Source organism: Oncorhynchus mykiss, chromosome 12 (genome assembly GCF_057628025.1).
Source record: "Oncorhynchus mykiss isolate SJ-2025 chromosome 12, ASM5762802v1, whole genome shotgun sequence".
In the NCBI taxonomy this organism is placed as follows: domain Eukaryota; kingdom Metazoa; phylum Chordata; class Actinopteri; order Salmoniformes; family Salmonidae; genus Oncorhynchus; species Oncorhynchus mykiss.
The window spans coordinates 15,707,221-15,724,891 of NC_143033.1; the positions used below are offsets into that span (position 1 = coordinate 15,707,221).

At 43.8% G+C, this 17,671-nt stretch overlaps 1 protein-coding gene across 6 annotated transcripts in view; it reads right to left on the reverse strand.

The window, feature by feature from the left end:
* Window positions 1-1,390: 1,390 nt before the first annotated feature.
* The window catches only part of LOC110537021 (adenomatous polyposis coli protein), a 49,801-nt gene continuing 33,520 nt past the window's right edge, over window positions 1,391-17,671 (reverse strand). For all 6 annotated transcript variants that reach the window (XM_021622735.3, XM_021622736.3, XM_090191778.1 and 3 more), the window contains 9 exons: window positions 17,199-17,279; window positions 16,456-16,557; window positions 15,995-16,156; window positions 11,612-11,828; window positions 11,178-11,273; window positions 10,700-10,839; window positions 10,184-10,378; window positions 9,825-10,039; window positions 1,391-8,886 (listed from right to left, as the gene is read on the reverse strand). In XM_021622735.3, coding sequence (XP_021478410.3) covers window positions 2,442-8,886; window positions 9,825-10,039; window positions 10,184-10,378; window positions 10,700-10,839; window positions 11,178-11,273; window positions 11,612-11,828; window positions 15,995-16,156; window positions 16,456-16,557; window positions 17,199-17,279 — 7,653 coding nt within the window. In that variant the 3' untranslated portion in view covers window positions 1,391-2,441. The remainder of the gene's footprint in view (window positions 8,887-9,824; window positions 10,040-10,183; window positions 10,379-10,699; window positions 10,840-11,177; window positions 11,274-11,611; window positions 11,829-15,994; window positions 16,157-16,455; window positions 16,558-17,198; window positions 17,280-17,671) is intronic.

The following is a 17,671-nucleotide window of genomic DNA, read 5'->3' on the forward strand; positions in this document are numbered from 1 at the left end:
TATATTACCTACCTTTCTCTGATGGATTATCACTTAACGGAGACGTCTTCTCAAAATGCACCTGGAGACAACTACCTGTTTACCATGCGATTTAATTTGCTGATCTGTAGTTCTGATTGGTCAGCCCACCGGACGTTGGTTTATTCTTGCTGTAATTGGACAATTCCGTTTAAAGAGAAAATGATATATTTCAGATTTGGTAGTGGCCAAAGATTGCAATGTACAAAAATGATCAAACTAGTAATGCTCTTTCTAATAACAGGCTTTGTATGATAATCCTGCTAAACATAACTGAGGTCTCAAAAAGGTGCTTCCTTCTAGGTGACACCTTTTGTGGGTGATGCAGTGTCCTTCATCACAAACTACACATCAATTCATAATTTCTGTAATTTATTCAGGGAGAAACTTCCCAAGTTCTCCCATGTCACCCTGCTCCTCCATACACTCCACTGGCTTTCAGTCGAAGCGCACATCTACTACAAGAGCATGGTAGCCTACAGAAAAGCAAGGGGAACTGCCCCTCCTTACCTTCCGGCTATGTTCAAACCCTACACCCTAAAATGAGCCTTCCGTTCAGCCACCGCTGGTCTCTCGGCCCATCCACCACCCTCAGCCCAGTCAAAGCTCCCCTCAAATGTGTTTGGTGAACACTCACTCGAACTTGACTCAGCTCCTTACTAGCTCAGACTTTGCTGATAGTCATTAGTAGCAGTTTCCTAAAAATAGCTGAGATATGTAGTTGTCCCACCTAGCTACCCAAAACGTAATATGTAATGCCTGGAGAATATGTAAAAATAATTAACACTGATGGAAAGTGCTATGACGGATGTGAGTTGATTTACTGGGGATTCGCCAGTTTCTACATTTTATTAACGATATCCCATTGATTCTTGATGAATAGAACTTATAAATTCCTCACCAGCTTAGTTCAACTGTCGTACACCATCAAATCCCAAAACAAGCTTTTTCTTCAATTTTTGTAAACATACATGTAAATAAAATGTATAGCCTCAAAACATGGTCAAAACTATACATTTTGATATCATGGATGGTCAGACCGTGCATCCATAGTTCTATTAATTTAAGTGGTTACATTTCTCCAGCCCCATTGCCCAGCTTTTTACCAAAACAGTGGTGAGGAGACCACTTCATCATTTCAAATGTGGCTTGCCCTTATGTTATTGCACAACAGAAGAAATGTGTATGTAGTTGTCTAATGAATTCATGCCTATAGCTATATCTCCTTGGTTTGTATATTAAAACATAGCTGCACTAAGGACACGAGTTCATCATTCACTTTAAGCAGATCTTAAGTTCCATTCACTACCAAAATATCTTCAAGATAGATGATAATTAAACACTTCCACTGTTCAGTAACACTGGACACCAGTTTTTCACCCCAACATTTTAACATGATTTATTATGCTGATTTACAATTTGGAATGTGACTTTTTTCCTTTGAATAGCCGACCACAAATGTATTGCATGAGAAAAAGAGAAAAAAAAGTATTTCAGACAGTGTAATTTTTGGGTAGAACAAAATAGTACATAAACTCCTCTGATCATGTGCTTTAGCATTACAGTGATTACAGGGAAACTAAAACTACCTTTAAAAAAAAAAATAGATAAACCAACACCAAAACCCTATAGTAATATTTGTGTTCATTCAGTCCTTCAGAGTCTCTTAGTTAAAAAGCAACCAACTAACCTGATAACAATTAAACAACAAACAGCAGAGCCATGTATCGGTCTACTCTCATATAATCTATTTTCCAATGGAAATATTTCTCAGGTTAACTTGCGGTTAATTCCTTTACTTTCAGAGCACACATGAAATAGTGTAAAACTTTACACTACAGCTACCAACATGTCATGTGACCACAAATGTTCATCTTTACCATCTGGGCAGTTTACATGCAAGGATGGGTAGCTTATAATACATTTGCATTAGTAAAAATTAGAATTACTTTTCTTTCTGACCTAAATACAGGCATATCATTTTTTTCTAATCGAACGGAGTAGTATTAAAGTCGATCTTTAAGTGTTTTAACATCCCAAATATGCAACCTTAAGTGATTATCTTTGTCAAGTCGGACAAGATTCAGGATCTTGACAGGGGTTTAAATTAAATACATAATTAAAATATGTACAGTACAAATTCACATACATTATCCTTCAGAGGTCTCCCTCTCTCCCTCTGATAACCAGTGTCCCAGCCACATTCCTACCAGCATAAAACAGGGTCCATCAATTAGGTATCAACTACAATAACAGTCTAGTGACTCACTATTTACATGTTTATTTTTTACACCAAAAATTGTGATGAATCTTTTCTTTGCTTTGATTGGGTTTGTTGTAAATAATTATTTACAACAGAGATCACTAGGTATGTTCAAGACATTTCCCCTAGATCATCTGTGTGTAGTCTAGCCTCAAGTGACTTAAACTGAGGTTACAATGTAGGACCCACTTTCACCAGCACTTTCTCCTTTAGTCTCTCTCTTTTTTGCACTGTTGGTTACACTGACAGGCGTGGGTATCTGTGAGGGTCGTGGTAGTGTGGCACTGTCAGCACTGCTCTTCCTGGAACTAGGGGTGTAGTTGAAAGGGCTGACCCTGGCCGCCACAGCCCCACTCGGTGAGCTGTGTTTGCTAGAGGTGGAGGAGCTAAAAGGGGTGCGTTCAGCAAGAGACAGTTCATGGGCCTCTGGGACGATGCTTGGGTTACTCTGAGCAGGCTTGAGGTCTGGCCCTTTCTTATCAATACTCTCACTGCTCCTAAACAAGTTTAAATTAGTCTCTGAACCTAGCCTAAGAGCATTTACACTTTCATTTGAGGAATGTTTTGGATGGGTTTCACTTGTCAAGAGATCAACAGAGGGCATTTTGAGTATAACACTGTCAATTACAGGAGGGATGTTTGCTGTTGGGGATTTTCCAGACCTCGGGTTGTTAATGGGACAGTCCTCAATCCTCACCCACACATCCTCAGTCTTGGAAACTGCAGGGCTCATTTGGTGCCCCATGGCCATGGTGTCCATGGACTCTATGGAGGAAGAATCACGGCCTTCTGACTGAGACATTTCACTATCCTTCATCTTCCTCCATGTTCCTTTTAAAGGGTTTCCATCTTTGCCGTGTGGGGACCTTTGGGCTGGACTCAGTGGCTGTCGTTCATCCTCACTCTTGCCCTTTTCACTTGACTCAGAGGAGGCAGAGAGGATGGAAGATGAGCTGCCGGTTCTCTTCCAGGTGCCAACCCTTGGGAGAGAGGAGGAGTGTTTGCTGTTCTCCCTCTTCCATGTACCTTTCCTGTTAAGATTAGGGAGCCTAGAGGGGCTTTCTGAATGGGACCTGGAGATGTCATGCTTCCCTCCTCTTTGAGGCTTCTCATCCCCAATTTCGGAGGAATTTGGATTCTGAGGGGACTTTTTCCAGTTGCTTCCTTGACAGGGCAAAGTTAACGACATATCTGGCAAAGATGGACTCGACACAGGCGTTTGAGACTGGCTGGTAGAGGAGGGGGACAGAGACTCAAAAGAAGCAGACTCTTCCAATTTCCTCTTCAGTGTTGGACTAGGGGCCTCTTTGATGAATGTTGACTGGCGAACTAGGGCAGGTTTCTCCGACCGGTCTGACTCACTTCCACTAGACTTTGTGGAAGACATCCTGGACAAATCCTGCTTCTTAGAAGGGCCAGCAACTCCACACTGGTTCAGACTCTTTGAGGCAGATTCACTCCTAGGGATTCCGCTAGTGCTTCTCGTCAAGCCAGTCTGCTTGGGTGGAGTTTGCTGACCCATCGGTCTCCCAGGGGAGGTGTAGGCCATCCTGCCAGAACCAGAAGACTTAGTTGACAATGTGCTTGGAGAAGCAGTGCGAGGCACTTGGGATAATTTGTTTGAAGGGCCGAGACCATTTCTTCCAGGTGACACAGAGGTGCGACCGGGTGACTGCATGGGTCTGGTGGTCAAGGACTGCTGAGCTGGTCTGGATGGTGTGGAGTCTCTGGATCCAGATCGTGATGAAGCTTTACTTGATCCCGATTGAGATCCAGGCTGATCCTTGGCTGGACTAGGATCAGATTTAGCAGGTGGTTTGATGCTTCTGGGTGAGTTACTGGAATTCTGCCCTTGAGTGGGAGGAGTTTTTGAGACAGAGGCTGGACCACGGGGTGGAGGCTTCTTTTGGACTGGGCTTGTAGAACTGCTTCTAACGCCAGGGACCTGGATCATTGTCCTCCCACGAGAAATCATGGGAACACTAGGGGCAGTCGGCCTCTGCTGTAATGAGGCTGGGGTCTCAGCGCTGGCACGTGGTTTTCCTGTTATGAGACTTTTGTAGACTTTCTTGCCCCCTTTAAGAGCTTTTGCTGCCTCCTCTTCCTTTTCTTTTTTTTGGGCTTCTAAAGTGCTCTTTTCACCAGGCTTTAATATCCGTGGGCGTCCTTTGTCGGATGCAGATTTATTATCCTCTGAATTTAAGGGCAAGTGAAAAGGGGAGCCAAGGGATATTCCAGATTTGAGGGAGAGGATTGAGTCAGAGTCAGATGAGCCTTGTCTAGAGAGGCTAGCAGCTGCCTGGTGCAAACTGCTGACGATGGAATTGGCACCCTCTTGGATGGCCTTCCAATCAAAAGATTCAGAGTCTGGAGATAAGGCTTGTTCAGAAACTGGACTACGTGTATCAGTGAGATCCAATGTGATATCAGGCTCCTCAGCTAAAATTCTATCCATACTTTTCTCCTCAGTGGCATCTCCTTGGTCATTCCCCCCCTTATTTCTGGCTGCCTGTTTCTTCTTTTTTGGCATGGCTGAACTGATGCACTCTTGTAGAAGGTCATCTTCTGAATCAATGCTTAGTGAGCTGAGTGAACTGTTTCTTGAGAAACACACAGGGGTGTCTTCTACATGAAAGGCTTTTGGTGCGTAACCAGAGGCTTGGGGTTTAGAAGTAGCTTCTACCTGAGTTACATCCTCCACTTCTTTTGGCTGGAGGTCTTTGTTGTTGTTCTCTTGGTCAATGTCACTTAACGAGCTGAGAGATGAGTTTCTAGAAAAACACATTGGTGTGTCCTCAATGGAAAACTTCTGCTTCTCATCTGGCACTGGCAACACGTTTTCTTTGGATGGTTGTGGAAAGACAGCCTGCTTCGGCTGCAGAGGTGTTGTTGGAGCAGTCAGTGGTACATTTGCCCTGTTTGTTCTTGCGGATGGCTCTCCACGGTTTTTCATTGACACTTTTCTCTGGTCTTTGTCTTTTCTAAGTTGTGCCTTTTCCTTTGAGAGATCAGGTTCATCATCCTCGAAATCCAAGGAACTCAGGGAGTCATTGCGTGAAAAGCAATAAGGTGTACCCTCTATTGGTGTGTAATTCTGTGGCGAGTCAAAAGCAAATCCTGGCCGTGGCCTCTCATCTGCATTTGTTGGTTTATCTGGGAAATTTCTGGAGGCCATTTTTGGCTCAAGCATTTTGGTTTCTTTGTTTTTATCAGGGTATGAAGCAAAGTTGAAAGGTGGCTGGGGTTTTTTAATCATCCTAGCTCTGTACTCACTACTCTGTGGCATTGGTTTAACAGGGGATGTGGGCTTCTTCTTTTCAACCTCTTGTTTGACTAGACTAACAGGAGAAGCTGATGAAGGGTGCTGTAGTTGATCATTCATTTTCTGTACTCTAAAGGGCTTATGGATTTTACCTTTTGGCATGGCTGAACTGATACACTCTGCTAAGATGTCATCCCCTTCATTTTCTACAGCGGCAGCTTGTGTGAAGGAGGAAGTAACACCTCCATCTTTTTCATCTGTACTTTCCCCTTCTGGAATAGTATCCCTTATTTGACTGGAGAATACTTCTGCACAAGGAGGAGCACAGCTTTCAGCGTTGGCCAGCTCATTTGGGGGTGAATCAATGGTGAGGTCGCTGAGAGATGTGGCTGTTGAAAAATTTATGGGGGTTCCCTCTATGCAGTAAATCCTAGGCATGTCCTCTCCATGGGTGAAGCCAACAGTCTTCTGTTGTCCTCGGCTTTGTGAAGGGAGTAACTTGTACACAGGAAGTTGGCTTGGTTTATGGGCAGTAGGTGGTGGTATTCTAGAAGTAGTGTTGGAAGGCGATTGCTTTTTGGGTTTTCTCGATGACTTTGTTGGCATGGCTGAGTTTATGCAAGCCTCCAGTATTTCTATATCATCATCATCTGAATCATCCAAAATGTCTTTTTCCACCTCACCAGGTGAATGCTTCTCTTGGCTTGGGGATTCTGTAGTGTCATCATGCTCATGCTCAGCCTCATTTCCCTGGTTGTCTTCGTGAACAGGAGACATGATCTTGAGCTCATTATCTTTTTGAATGTAAGGTTCATCTAAGCTTAAAGCACTGAGGCTGGATGCACAAGAGAATCCATCTGGGGTACTCTCTGTCGCAAAGTGTAGGAGGGTGTCGTTATCCGGAAGCACCTGGACTCTATGGACAGCAGAGTGTACAGCAGCATGCCTTGGAGCCAAATCCGCCCTCGGCGGCGGCGGCGGAGGCACCTTTTTGTGTTTCATTGGTGGTGGATGTTGAGGGGGTGGTGGCGTTTTGCTTCGGCTCGGAGGCATGGTCTGACCAGGGCTGTCGGGCAGATCACTTGGGCTGATGATTCCACTGGGCATCCCGCTGCACAATTCACTCTGTATAGAGCTAGCAATGGAGTTGCTCTCAAAGCTGTCCAGAGAGCTTACAGATGTGCATCTGCTGAACATGAGGGGCGTCTCCTGCACATAGTGTTCTGGGGGGCTTTTGGGAGTCTGGGCACCACTTTTAGATGGTGATTTAGCTCCTGATGAAAACTCAACGGCTTTGTGATGTCTGGATCCGTCTCCATGAACTTGACTAGTCCTTGGAGGCTTTATTCGGACATACTGCACAGACGACTGGCCCTCGGTTGTGCCTTGTTCTTGGGCGTGACTGCCAGTGGACTCTTTCTCAGAGATGGGAAGAGTTGGGTAGTTGCTAGCAGCATTCACATTCCTCTTGCAGCCTTCCATTTCGTCCTCATCTGAGGACAAGGATGACAGAGAGCTACCCCTTGAGAAACAGATGGGTGTGTCCTCAACACAGTACGTCTGTAGGGTCTCTTGATTGACGGTAGGAGGTTTGCATGTTGTGTTCTTCTGGCCTGGTCGAGTTGGCCCTGACCTCGTTTGAGCCGAGGATGGATGTAGCTGCATTTGTCTCCCTACATTCTTTTTGGATGTCACGGATGATGTTGAACCATCTTGGCTTAGATGGTCTTTCACTGAGCTCTGAGTGGAGGATGACTTTGAATGACTAAACATGGATTTTTGGGAGGAGGTGTCGGAGTACTTCAGACTGTAATCAATTGGTTGTTCCGTATGAGGCCCCTTGTTGTATTTCATACTGTAATTGGTCGGCTGGTCATCCTGTTGTTCTTCCTCTGAGTATCGCTCACTGTAATTGGTTGGTTTGTCATCACCGTAATCATCCACAGACTGGCACATAGTCTGGTTGTTCATCTTTTTGTTCATTCCTTGAGTGGGACCAGCATTGCTTTGATCTTGTTGGTGTTGGTTGGTGTTCCTTGATCTGAATCCTTGTTGCATTTCTGTTTGCACAAACCTGGGCTTGTACTTCAATTTCTCCTCCCCCTCACTGTTGCCCTCCGTGTACATGGGGTAGCCTGGGCTTTGAGATCGCACAGACCTCTGATCTGTCTGTTTCATCTCCTCCATGTGCTTAGGCCTCGCCCATCTCTCATTTTGGCTTGGACTTTGCCGACCAGAGTTCAGCTGCTCGTCAGAATACTTTAGGCTGTAGTTGATAGGTGTGTCAACTTCTCCGTCATCATCTTCCATGTGGTTGGCATTGTGGATCTTATGAGCAAGGTCTGCAGGATATTTTCTATAGACGCAACACTTCCCCTCATCATCCTCAGAGTAGGAGTCCACAGATGGCTTCATCTGTCCTCTTTTGCCATAGCCGTCAGTGCTGTTTACGCTGTTGAGACTGTCGTTGGATGCCTTGTATTCCAACTTGGGCATTGGACATGGTCTGCCCGAGTGATCGGGTTTAGTGTAGGGATATACATTTGAATGACCATGTGCTGCAGTTGTACAGTGAGGGTCTTGATTTGGGGTCTCTGGTGACCGGTCATCCAAGCCAGTCAGTAAGTGAATGCTGTTCACTTCCTCCATCACCATGGCAATCTGAGCAGCTGTTGTGGCGGGCATTTGCATTCTCTTAGAGTCATGATCTGGGTGGAAACCACTGGGTGCACCCCTCTGTCTGTCTCTGTCCTGGCCCCGATCCCTCTCGGCCCTAACACTGTCTATGTTCCCCCTAGGGTTGTCTCTGGGTGACGGGCTCGACAGAACTGGTGTGTTCACGTAAGGGGAGCGCACAGGCACACTGTTGGGGCTAAACCCATCTGATCTAGAGACACCATCGTAATCACTGTAGACATTCTGCTTGTGCCTGCTTGGTTTACCCCTGTGGGACGCCTTGGGGCTTAAATTGTCAATATTGTCGAACGTCTCCGAGAGGTGCTGAGAGTCCAGTTCCTCGATCAGGGCTTTCTGTTTTCTGACGTGAAGAGAGGGCAGGCTAGATCCAGGTGACATGATGTTGGCATCCTTGTATTTGGCGGGCCTGTTGGCCATGAGGTTCCTCAGTGCTGCGGCACTGCCCATAGCGATCATCTTGTGCTTGGAGTGGATGAGGTTCTTCAGCATGCTCACAGCACCCATTTCCCACAAGGCCTCCTGGTCCTTTGCATTGCGGGCCGAGAGGTTCCACAGCGTGCCACATGCGTTGCTCACAATAGTCAGGCTGTGAGACTTCAGGTGCTGCAGGAGTGTCTGAAGACAGCTGTTCTCTCTCAGGATTTGTCTACAGAGAGAGAGAAAAAAGCAACACAGGGTCTTGTAAGCTTTCAAGTGTAAGAACATTAAACATTATTACAGAGGAGTCCGTATAATAATATCAAATATTTAACAGCACAACACTATAATGAATAGTGATGCGCCGATGCCATTTTTGGCCGATATTTTCCTTGCCAAAAAACCCCCGATACGGATAGCAATATTTAATTTTAGAGGCCTTGTAAGCATTCTAGTACAGTTAAATAGTTAACACACACATGGACATAGCAGTCTAAGGCACTGCATCTCAGTGCAAGAGGCATCACTACAGTCCCTGGTTCGAATCCAGGCTGTATCACATCCGGCCGTGATTGGGAGTCCCATAGGGCGGCGCACAATTAGCCCAGCAGCGTCCGGGCCGTCATTGTAAGTTAGAATTTGTTCTTAACTGACTTGCCTAGTTAAATAAAGGTCACACACAGACCAAAACGTTATTTTGTTGGCATTTACGCATGTCCCCATTACCAGTAAAACAATCCAAAACCTATTTCTTTGACTAACTTGCTGTGCTGTTCAATTATTTCATTCTCAACCAGGATTACTATGGTAAGAATCCATGAATTCCATTATCTTGGCTTTAATGGCTTTCGCCTTTGAGTTGTCTCGCTGAAATTCTTACTCTTTCAAATGCCTACTCGACTTGTTGACTGCTAGATCCACACAGCAGACATTGTGGGCTAGGTCAGGAATGCTGTGTTGCACGTGTAGCGCAACATTTTACGTGTCGTCATTACGTCCTGTACCTACATTATATAGGTATGCACAGCAGCTTTGACATCGGTTTTTAACATTGGCGTTAAACTAGACATCGGGCCGATAGTTGGCATTTTTAGCTAATATCGGCCGATTCCGACATATTGTGCATCCCTAATAATGAATGATTTTTAAAAAATTGAATAGACATACCTGTGATCTTCATTTGTGGCGATGAGACTAGACACATTGCGCAAGATGCCTCCTCCACTTTCAATGATGGCGAGGGTGTTAGTTTGGCTTCGGTACATCAAAGTGCTAACCAGGAAGGCCAAAGCCCCCTCTACAGCACAGATATCAGCTTTGTTTTCAGTGCAGTGAGCTGACAGGTTCCACAGGGCACTGAGGACACTCTTCAGAGTAGACTCCTGTGAAAAGAGGACAAATTTGATCAGCCAGTGAATACATATTTAGGCAAATCTTTATCGAATTCCTATTGTACATTTCATTCACATATTTATACATGTACTCCTTATGTATTTGTATCAAAGTGAGAGTGGTGGATGTCTCACCTTCTGTACCTCCAAGGCACATTCCATCAGAGCCCTGACACTGCCCACCTCACGGAGGGTCTTCTTACTGTTCACATCCGCACGCCAGGACAGGTTCCTCAACACACTGGCAATCACCTGCTGTAGATCCTCACTCTCTGACTTCAGCTGAGCCACCATGGCCCTCATGCATCCCTTCATGGAACATAGAGTGGCCTGAGGATGGAAGATACAGAAAGATGCTTACTATTAATTTCAAGCCATACTTTATGAACAAGCACAGAGATTGATTGTCCTCGAAGACACTACTGCCTTTACTTTCAAGTGCGTTTACACATATTGGCTGGTTTCCCAGATCCAGCCTTCTCCTGGACTACAAAGCGTGCTTAATTGAGATTGAAATAGCTTTTAAATACAGGAATAGGCTTAATTTGGGTCTGGGAAACCAACCCTAAGGCAGAACATTTGCAAGATATTAGGTCAGAATTGCACACACAACTACATCTAAGGTTAAATCGTCCGGAACCAGAAGCTCACCTTATTGGCCACGTCCCCGAAGGTGAGGTTGGTAAGGGCCATGCCAGCATATCTCCTCAGAGTGACGCTGTAGTGGTCACTGGTGAGGCCGTATATTTCACAGTCCACTTGGAGGAGTTCCCCTATAGCCTGCAGCCCCCCTGGGAACACACAGCACAGCAGGATAAATGTCAATCAATCATTGAATGAGTCTGCCCCATGAAAGTTCTACTATATGATGTCCCATGCAAGACATTGCATAAGAGCCTACATCTTTACAGGGATGAACACATGCATTAACCTACCTCTTTTCTGTTTTGGTTTCTTGGGTAATGAAACATTAAACCAATCAAAGAAAGATTGTTTCATAATTTCTCTTTTTTTTAAGATAACTGCCTGGAAAGCAGTGGCAAGTGTCACCAAGTGGACTATACTGGTTAAATAGCCGAAATAAAAAATTGCATTTGGTCAGAACAACAGTTTTGAAGTGGATGCTTACCGAGCTCATTCATAGCGTGCCTGTGCTCTTCATCAAAGGACAGCTTCATTAGAACACACACCGCTGGGCAGATCTGATGCTCAACGGGAGAGGGCACTGGGACAAACACAATCCATTCTAATAAAAACAAGTGACCAATCCAAATATCCATACCCTAACTAAAACACAGTTCATCCATCTGAAATAAGTAGGCCTTACTCAAGTTGTCCTGTATTACCCTTCCAATTATCCATTTAAAACATTAAACAAATCAAGTACAAGTGATCTGAGCAGGAGGTACTGGTGGTTTACCCCTCCAAATACACAATGAAAAACAAAACCAACACAATTCATTACAACCGTCGCTTTAGTCCTTACTGGGTTTTTGCCCTACATTACTCATCCAAATAACCATACCCTAACCAAAGCATTAAATACATCTGAGCAGGCCTTACTGGGATTTTTATCCTGGTCCACTCCCCTCTCATGGGTCTCCTGCCACTCCCAGCAGGTCTCGCAGTAAACCCTGATCTGTTCCAGGAGGTGCAACACTCTGATCTCTCTGCGCCCTCTCTTATCGTCAGGCTGGGAGTGGATAATGTTATGGAGGGCGGCGCTGGCTCTGGCCCGGGCCTCCTTGCTGCCTCGGGAGTTCCCCAGCAGCACTGAGTCCTTGTATGGAATAGAATAAAAAAAACTGTTTATCACTTGAAAGTAATCATAAAAACACTCCTTTCCAAAGTGGTCCTTGACGGAATAAATAACACCTAGCCTAATGATCAAATCAAAGTTTGTCACGTACTCCGAATACAGCAAGTGTAGACCTTACAGTGAAATGCTTACTCACGGGCCCTAACCAACAGTACGATTAAGTAAAAAAAGAAGGTATTAGATGAACAATAAATAAATAAAACCGTATAAAGAGTGAAAAATAACAGTAGCGAGGCTATATACAGGCACAGGTTAATCAGGCTAATTGAGGTAGTATGCACATGTAGGTATGGTTAAAGTGACGACGCATATGATAAACAGAGTAGCAGTAGCGTAAAAGAGGGGTTTGGCAGGTGGTGGGACACAATGAGAATGGGGTTGTGCTCGGTCCTCCTTTTCCTGTAGTCCACAATCATCTCCTTTGTCTTGATTATGTTGAGGGATAGGTTGTTACTCTGGCGCCACCCGGCCAGGTCTCTGACCTCCTCCCTATAGGTGGTCTCGTTGTTGTCGGTGATCAGGCACTGTTGTGTCATCTGCAAACTTAATGGTGTTGGAGTCGTGCCTGGCCACGCAGTCATGGGTGAACAGGGAGTACAGGAGGGGACTGAGCACGCACTCCCGAGGGGCTCCAGTGTTGAGGATCAGCGTGGCAGATGTGTTGCTACCTAACCTCACCACCTGTGGGCGGCCCATCAGGAAGTCCAGGATCCAGTTGCAGAGGGAAGTGTTTAGTCCCAGGATCCTTAGCGATGAGCTTTGAGGGTACTATGGTGTTGAACGCTGAGCTGTAGTCAATGAAAAGCATTCTCATGTAGGTGTTCCTTTTGTCCAGGGAGGAAAGGGCTGTGTGGAGTGCAATAGAGATGGCATCATCTGTGGATCTGTTTGGGAGGTATTACATGGGAGTGGGTCTAAGGTTTTTGGGATAATGGTGTTGATGTGAGCCATTACCAGCCTTTCAAAGCACTTCATGGCTACGGACGTGAGTGCTACGGGTCTGTAGTCATTTAGGCAGGTTACCTTAGTGCTCTTGGGTACAGGGACTATGGTGGTCTGCTTGAAACATGTTGGTATTACAGACTCAGACAGGGACAAATGTCATTGAAGACACCTGCCAGTTGGTCAGCACATGCCCGGAGCACACGTCCTGGTAATCAGTCTCGCCCCGCGGCCTAGTGAATGTTGACCTGATTAAATTGTCTTACTCACATCGGCTACGGAGAGAGTATTCACACAGTCGATTTAGCTCGTCTGGTAGCTTCGGGTCACTGTGCAGCTCGTGGCTGTGCATCCCTTTGTAGACTGTAATAGTTTGCAAGCCCTGCCACATCTTATAAGCTTCCGGCTTAGAGTCCCGCACCTTGAAAGCGACAGCTCCACCCTTTAGCTCAGTGCGAACGTTGCCTGTAATCCATGGCTTCTGGTTGGGGTATGTACTAGAGGGCGACCGATTAGCCGGCATTGCCGATTATTTGGGGCCGATTTCAAGTTTTCATAACAATAGGTAATTGGCATTTTTGGACGCAGATTTTTGCCGATTATATTGCATTCCATGAGGAAACTGCATGGCAGGCTGAAAAGCTGTTACGCGAGTGCAGCAAGGAGCCAAGGTAAGTTGCTAGCTAGCATTAAACTTATGTAAAAAAACAATCAAACTACACATGGTTGATATATTACTAGGTTAACTAGCTTGTTCTGCATTGCAAATAATCAATGCCGTGCCTGTTAATGTGTCATCAAATCACAGCCTACTTTGCCAAATGTGGGTTTTAACAGAAGCGCATTCCCGGAAAAAAAAATCACAATCGTTGCACGAATGTACCTAACCATAAACATCAATGCCTTTCTTAACCTCTTGAAGCTACGGGGCACTATTTTTATGTTTGGAAAAATAACGTTACCAAAGTAAACTGCCTATTTCTCAGGACCAGATGCTAGAATATGCATATAATTGACAGATTAGAATAGAAAACACTAAAGTTTCCAAAACTGTGAAAATATTGTCTGTGAGTATAACAGAACTGATATTGCAAGCGAAACCCTGAGGAAAATCAAACCAGGAAGTGGCTTCTATTTTGAAAACTCCATGTTCCATAGCCTGCCTTTGCTCCATTTAAAGGGATATCAACCAGATTCCTTTTCCTATCGCTTCCTCAAGGTGTCAATCTTTAGACAGAGTTTCAGGCTTTTATTTTGAAAAATGAGCGAGAAAGACATTGCGTCATTGTATGGCCAGGTGCCAGCAGCGTTTTGCTTGACGCAACAGAGTTTGGCAGCCATTGCCTTTCCCTCTCCTACTGATAAAGACAGGTGCAGTTGATATATTATCAATTATATATTTTAACTACAACCTGAGGATTGATTCTAAAAAACATTTGACATGTTTCTGTAGACATTACGGATACTATTGGAATTTGTCTGCATTGTGACCGCTCTTTCCTGTGGATTTCTGAACATAACCCGCCAAACAAACTGAGGTATTTTGGATATAAAAATAATCTTTATGGAACAAAAGGAACATTTATTGTGTAACAGAGTCGTGAGTGAAAACATCCAAAGATCAAAGGTGAACGATTAATTTGATTGCTTTTCTGATTTTCGTGACCAAGCTACTTGATGCTAGGTGTACATAATATTTTGTCGAGCGATCAATAAACTTAAACGCTTGGATTGCTTTCGCTGTAAAGCATATTTTCAAAATCTGACACGACAGGTGGATTAACAAAAGGCTAAGCTGTGTTTTTCTATATTGCACTTGTGATATGAATATAAATATTTTTAGTAATATTATTTGAATGTGGCGCTATGCAATTCAGCGGTTGTTGATGACAATTATCCCGCTACAGGGATGCGTGGCGTCAAGTTAAAATCAATACACCGAAGTATATTTTTTTAAACCTGCATGTTTAGTTAAAAGAAATTCATGTTAGCAGGCAATATCAACTAGGGAAATTGTGTCACTTCTCTTGCGTTCATTGCACGCAGAGTCAGGGTATATGCAATAGTTTGGTCACCTGGCTAGTTTAACTAATTCACCAGAATTTTACATAATTACGACAACATTGAAGATTATGCAATGTAACAGCAAAATTTAGACTCAGGGTTGCCGCCCGTTCGATAAAATATGGAACGGTTCCGTATTTCACTGAAAGAATGAACGTTTCGTTTTCGAAATTACAGTTTCCGGATTTGACCATATTAATGGCCAATGGCTCGAATTTCTGTGTTTATTATAATTAAGTCTATGATTTGATAGAGCAGTCTGACTGTGTGGTGGTAGGCGGCAGCAGGCTCGTAAGCATTCATAAAAACGTTACTGCATTTGCCAGCAGCTCTTAGCAATGCTTGCTTCACAGCACTGTTTATGACTTCAAGCCTATCAACTCCTGAGATTAGGCTGGCAATACTAAAGTGCCTATTAGAACATCCAATAGTCAAAGGTATATGAAATACAAATGGTAGAGAGATAAATAGTCGACGTGTCAAAATTCCTATAATAACTACAACCGGAAAAATTCTGAACTGGGAATATTGAACCACCAGCTTTCATATGTTCTTATGTTCAGAACAAGGAACATAAACGTTCGCTTTTTTACATGGTACATATTGCACTTTTACTTCTCCAACACTGTTTTTGCATTATTTAATCCAAATTGAACAGGTTTCATTATTTATTTGAGACTAAATAAATTAAATCTATGTATTAAGATCAAATAAAGTGTTTATTGTCCATTCAGTATTGTTGTAATTGTCATTATTACGAAAAATATATACATATTTAAAAAAAATAAAAATATTAAAATAAAATGTATAAAAATACATTTAAAAACGGACGATTAATCGGTAATTAATAGTACATCCTGTGCGCCCTGCTTGTTGAAGAAAAATAGTTTTGTCTAATTCGAGGTGAGTGATCGCTGTCCTGATATCCAGAAGCTCTTTTTTGCAGTAAGATACAGTGGCAGAAACATTATGTAAAAACTAAGTTACAAATAACCCAAAAGTTTATCACTTGAAAGTATTAATTAAAACACTCCTTTCCAAAGTGGTTCTCGACTAAATAAATAACACCTAGCCCAATGACAAAGAATAAGACAAAGTTACCAAACAAAAACATTACAAACCTTGTCGTTGCCATGGAGGAGTTGGATGAGTAAGGGAAGACAGCCTGACTGGCGCATGGCGATGCAGCTGTCCTGGGAGCTGGACATGGCCAGCAGAGTGCGAGACATGTCATCTTTATCATGGGTCCCCAGCATGGAAAGGAGGGAGTAAACCATCTCCACCTATAGGGTTAGAGGGCCGACCGTGAGAACAACTACTTTGAAGACACGCCCTGATGATACATAGGTCAATTATTTATATTGAAATGTATCAAATTGTCCCACTTAGGATGCAATCTAATTTGTGAGCTACCCTCGGTTTAAAAAAGCACATTTCTATTACATTTTTAAACTAGATAACATTTCAAATTTTTTGGTTTGGGCATACAGACAGAGCTCATGTGGTTTATTATTAAGGGGGGGTCGTTTGATGAGAACAGCCATACTACATCAACCTGAGTGGTAGTAGAATCTCTGGATACCTTGGTGCCCAAGTGACTGGTCAGTCTGCGGGGCACAGAGTAACTACCCACACCCAAACTCATTTCACTGGCAGAGTCCTGATCCAGGCGAGAGCTGGAACCCTAGATGAGAAACATTTATTTTGTTAAACTTTTTAAAAGCTTTTTTAAAATTAAAATGTATTCATATTGCTTGCTAGCAATTTCCTACAGTATAACATCTTCGCCTTTCTCATAAAAGCGATTAGTGTGTCAGTGTGACAGTTTTCTTCCATAGAACAATCCCAGCAACCTCATTCATTCTGCTAAGAATCAAGGGAAGTCCGACTACATTACATTTTAAAAGTCATTAAAATATGAATCCAACGGTTTAATCGCAAGTCTCAGGGATAAAGCCTACTATGGAGTAAGACACAAATTATTAGCATTAAATGGAAAGTCAAGGCACTAAGCACGGCAAAAAAGGCAGCTCACGACAGCTCAGCTAAACTCTCCTAACCAACATTTCCAGTCAGTCCAATGGCGGAAGATATTTTCTGGAGCATTATAGGACCAAAGGAAGGAAATAAATCCGTCAAATGTTAACTACGAATCTCTGGGGGTGCAAGCGTTGTGTTAGTTTGAGATGGACTACATTGCAGTCAAACTATGCTATATCACAGTCTACAAATCACATTGCATTCCAATATCCGACTCAATGATTTAATAATGATCCCTTCAAACACGCCGATTGTCTTGGATCAGGTATGGAAGGCGAGTCATACCTGAGAACACCCAGCGCTAGGCCCACCACTGTCCCCTGAAGCCTGGCCTCCCTCATCCTGGGCAGCCGGGTCATGCTTGCTCTGCATGAGGGAAAGAAAGAGGGAAAGAAGGGTCAGACCTCCAAAAGGAGCAAAGCATTCATGTAGCAGGCTAAATGAGAGTAACGAGTCAGAGAACGCAGAACCAGTCACCTGGAAGAGGCAGAATCCGTTCAAAAAGAGGAAATAGAAAACAGCAGGATGAGAGACTGGAAGGAAGGAAAGGGAGTGAGAGTGCAAGACAGAATGAGGACGAGAGAGAGAGAGTGGGCGAGGGAGACAGGGGAGTGATGGCAATAGAGAGATCGAGAGTGGGTGTGAAAAACTCAAAGAAACCGAGCAATGGTGACTACGGTTGCAAAGGGTCGGAAGCGTTCCGGTAAATTTTATGATACGTTTTTATTACAATACTGGGTGGGGTGAATAGATGTTAT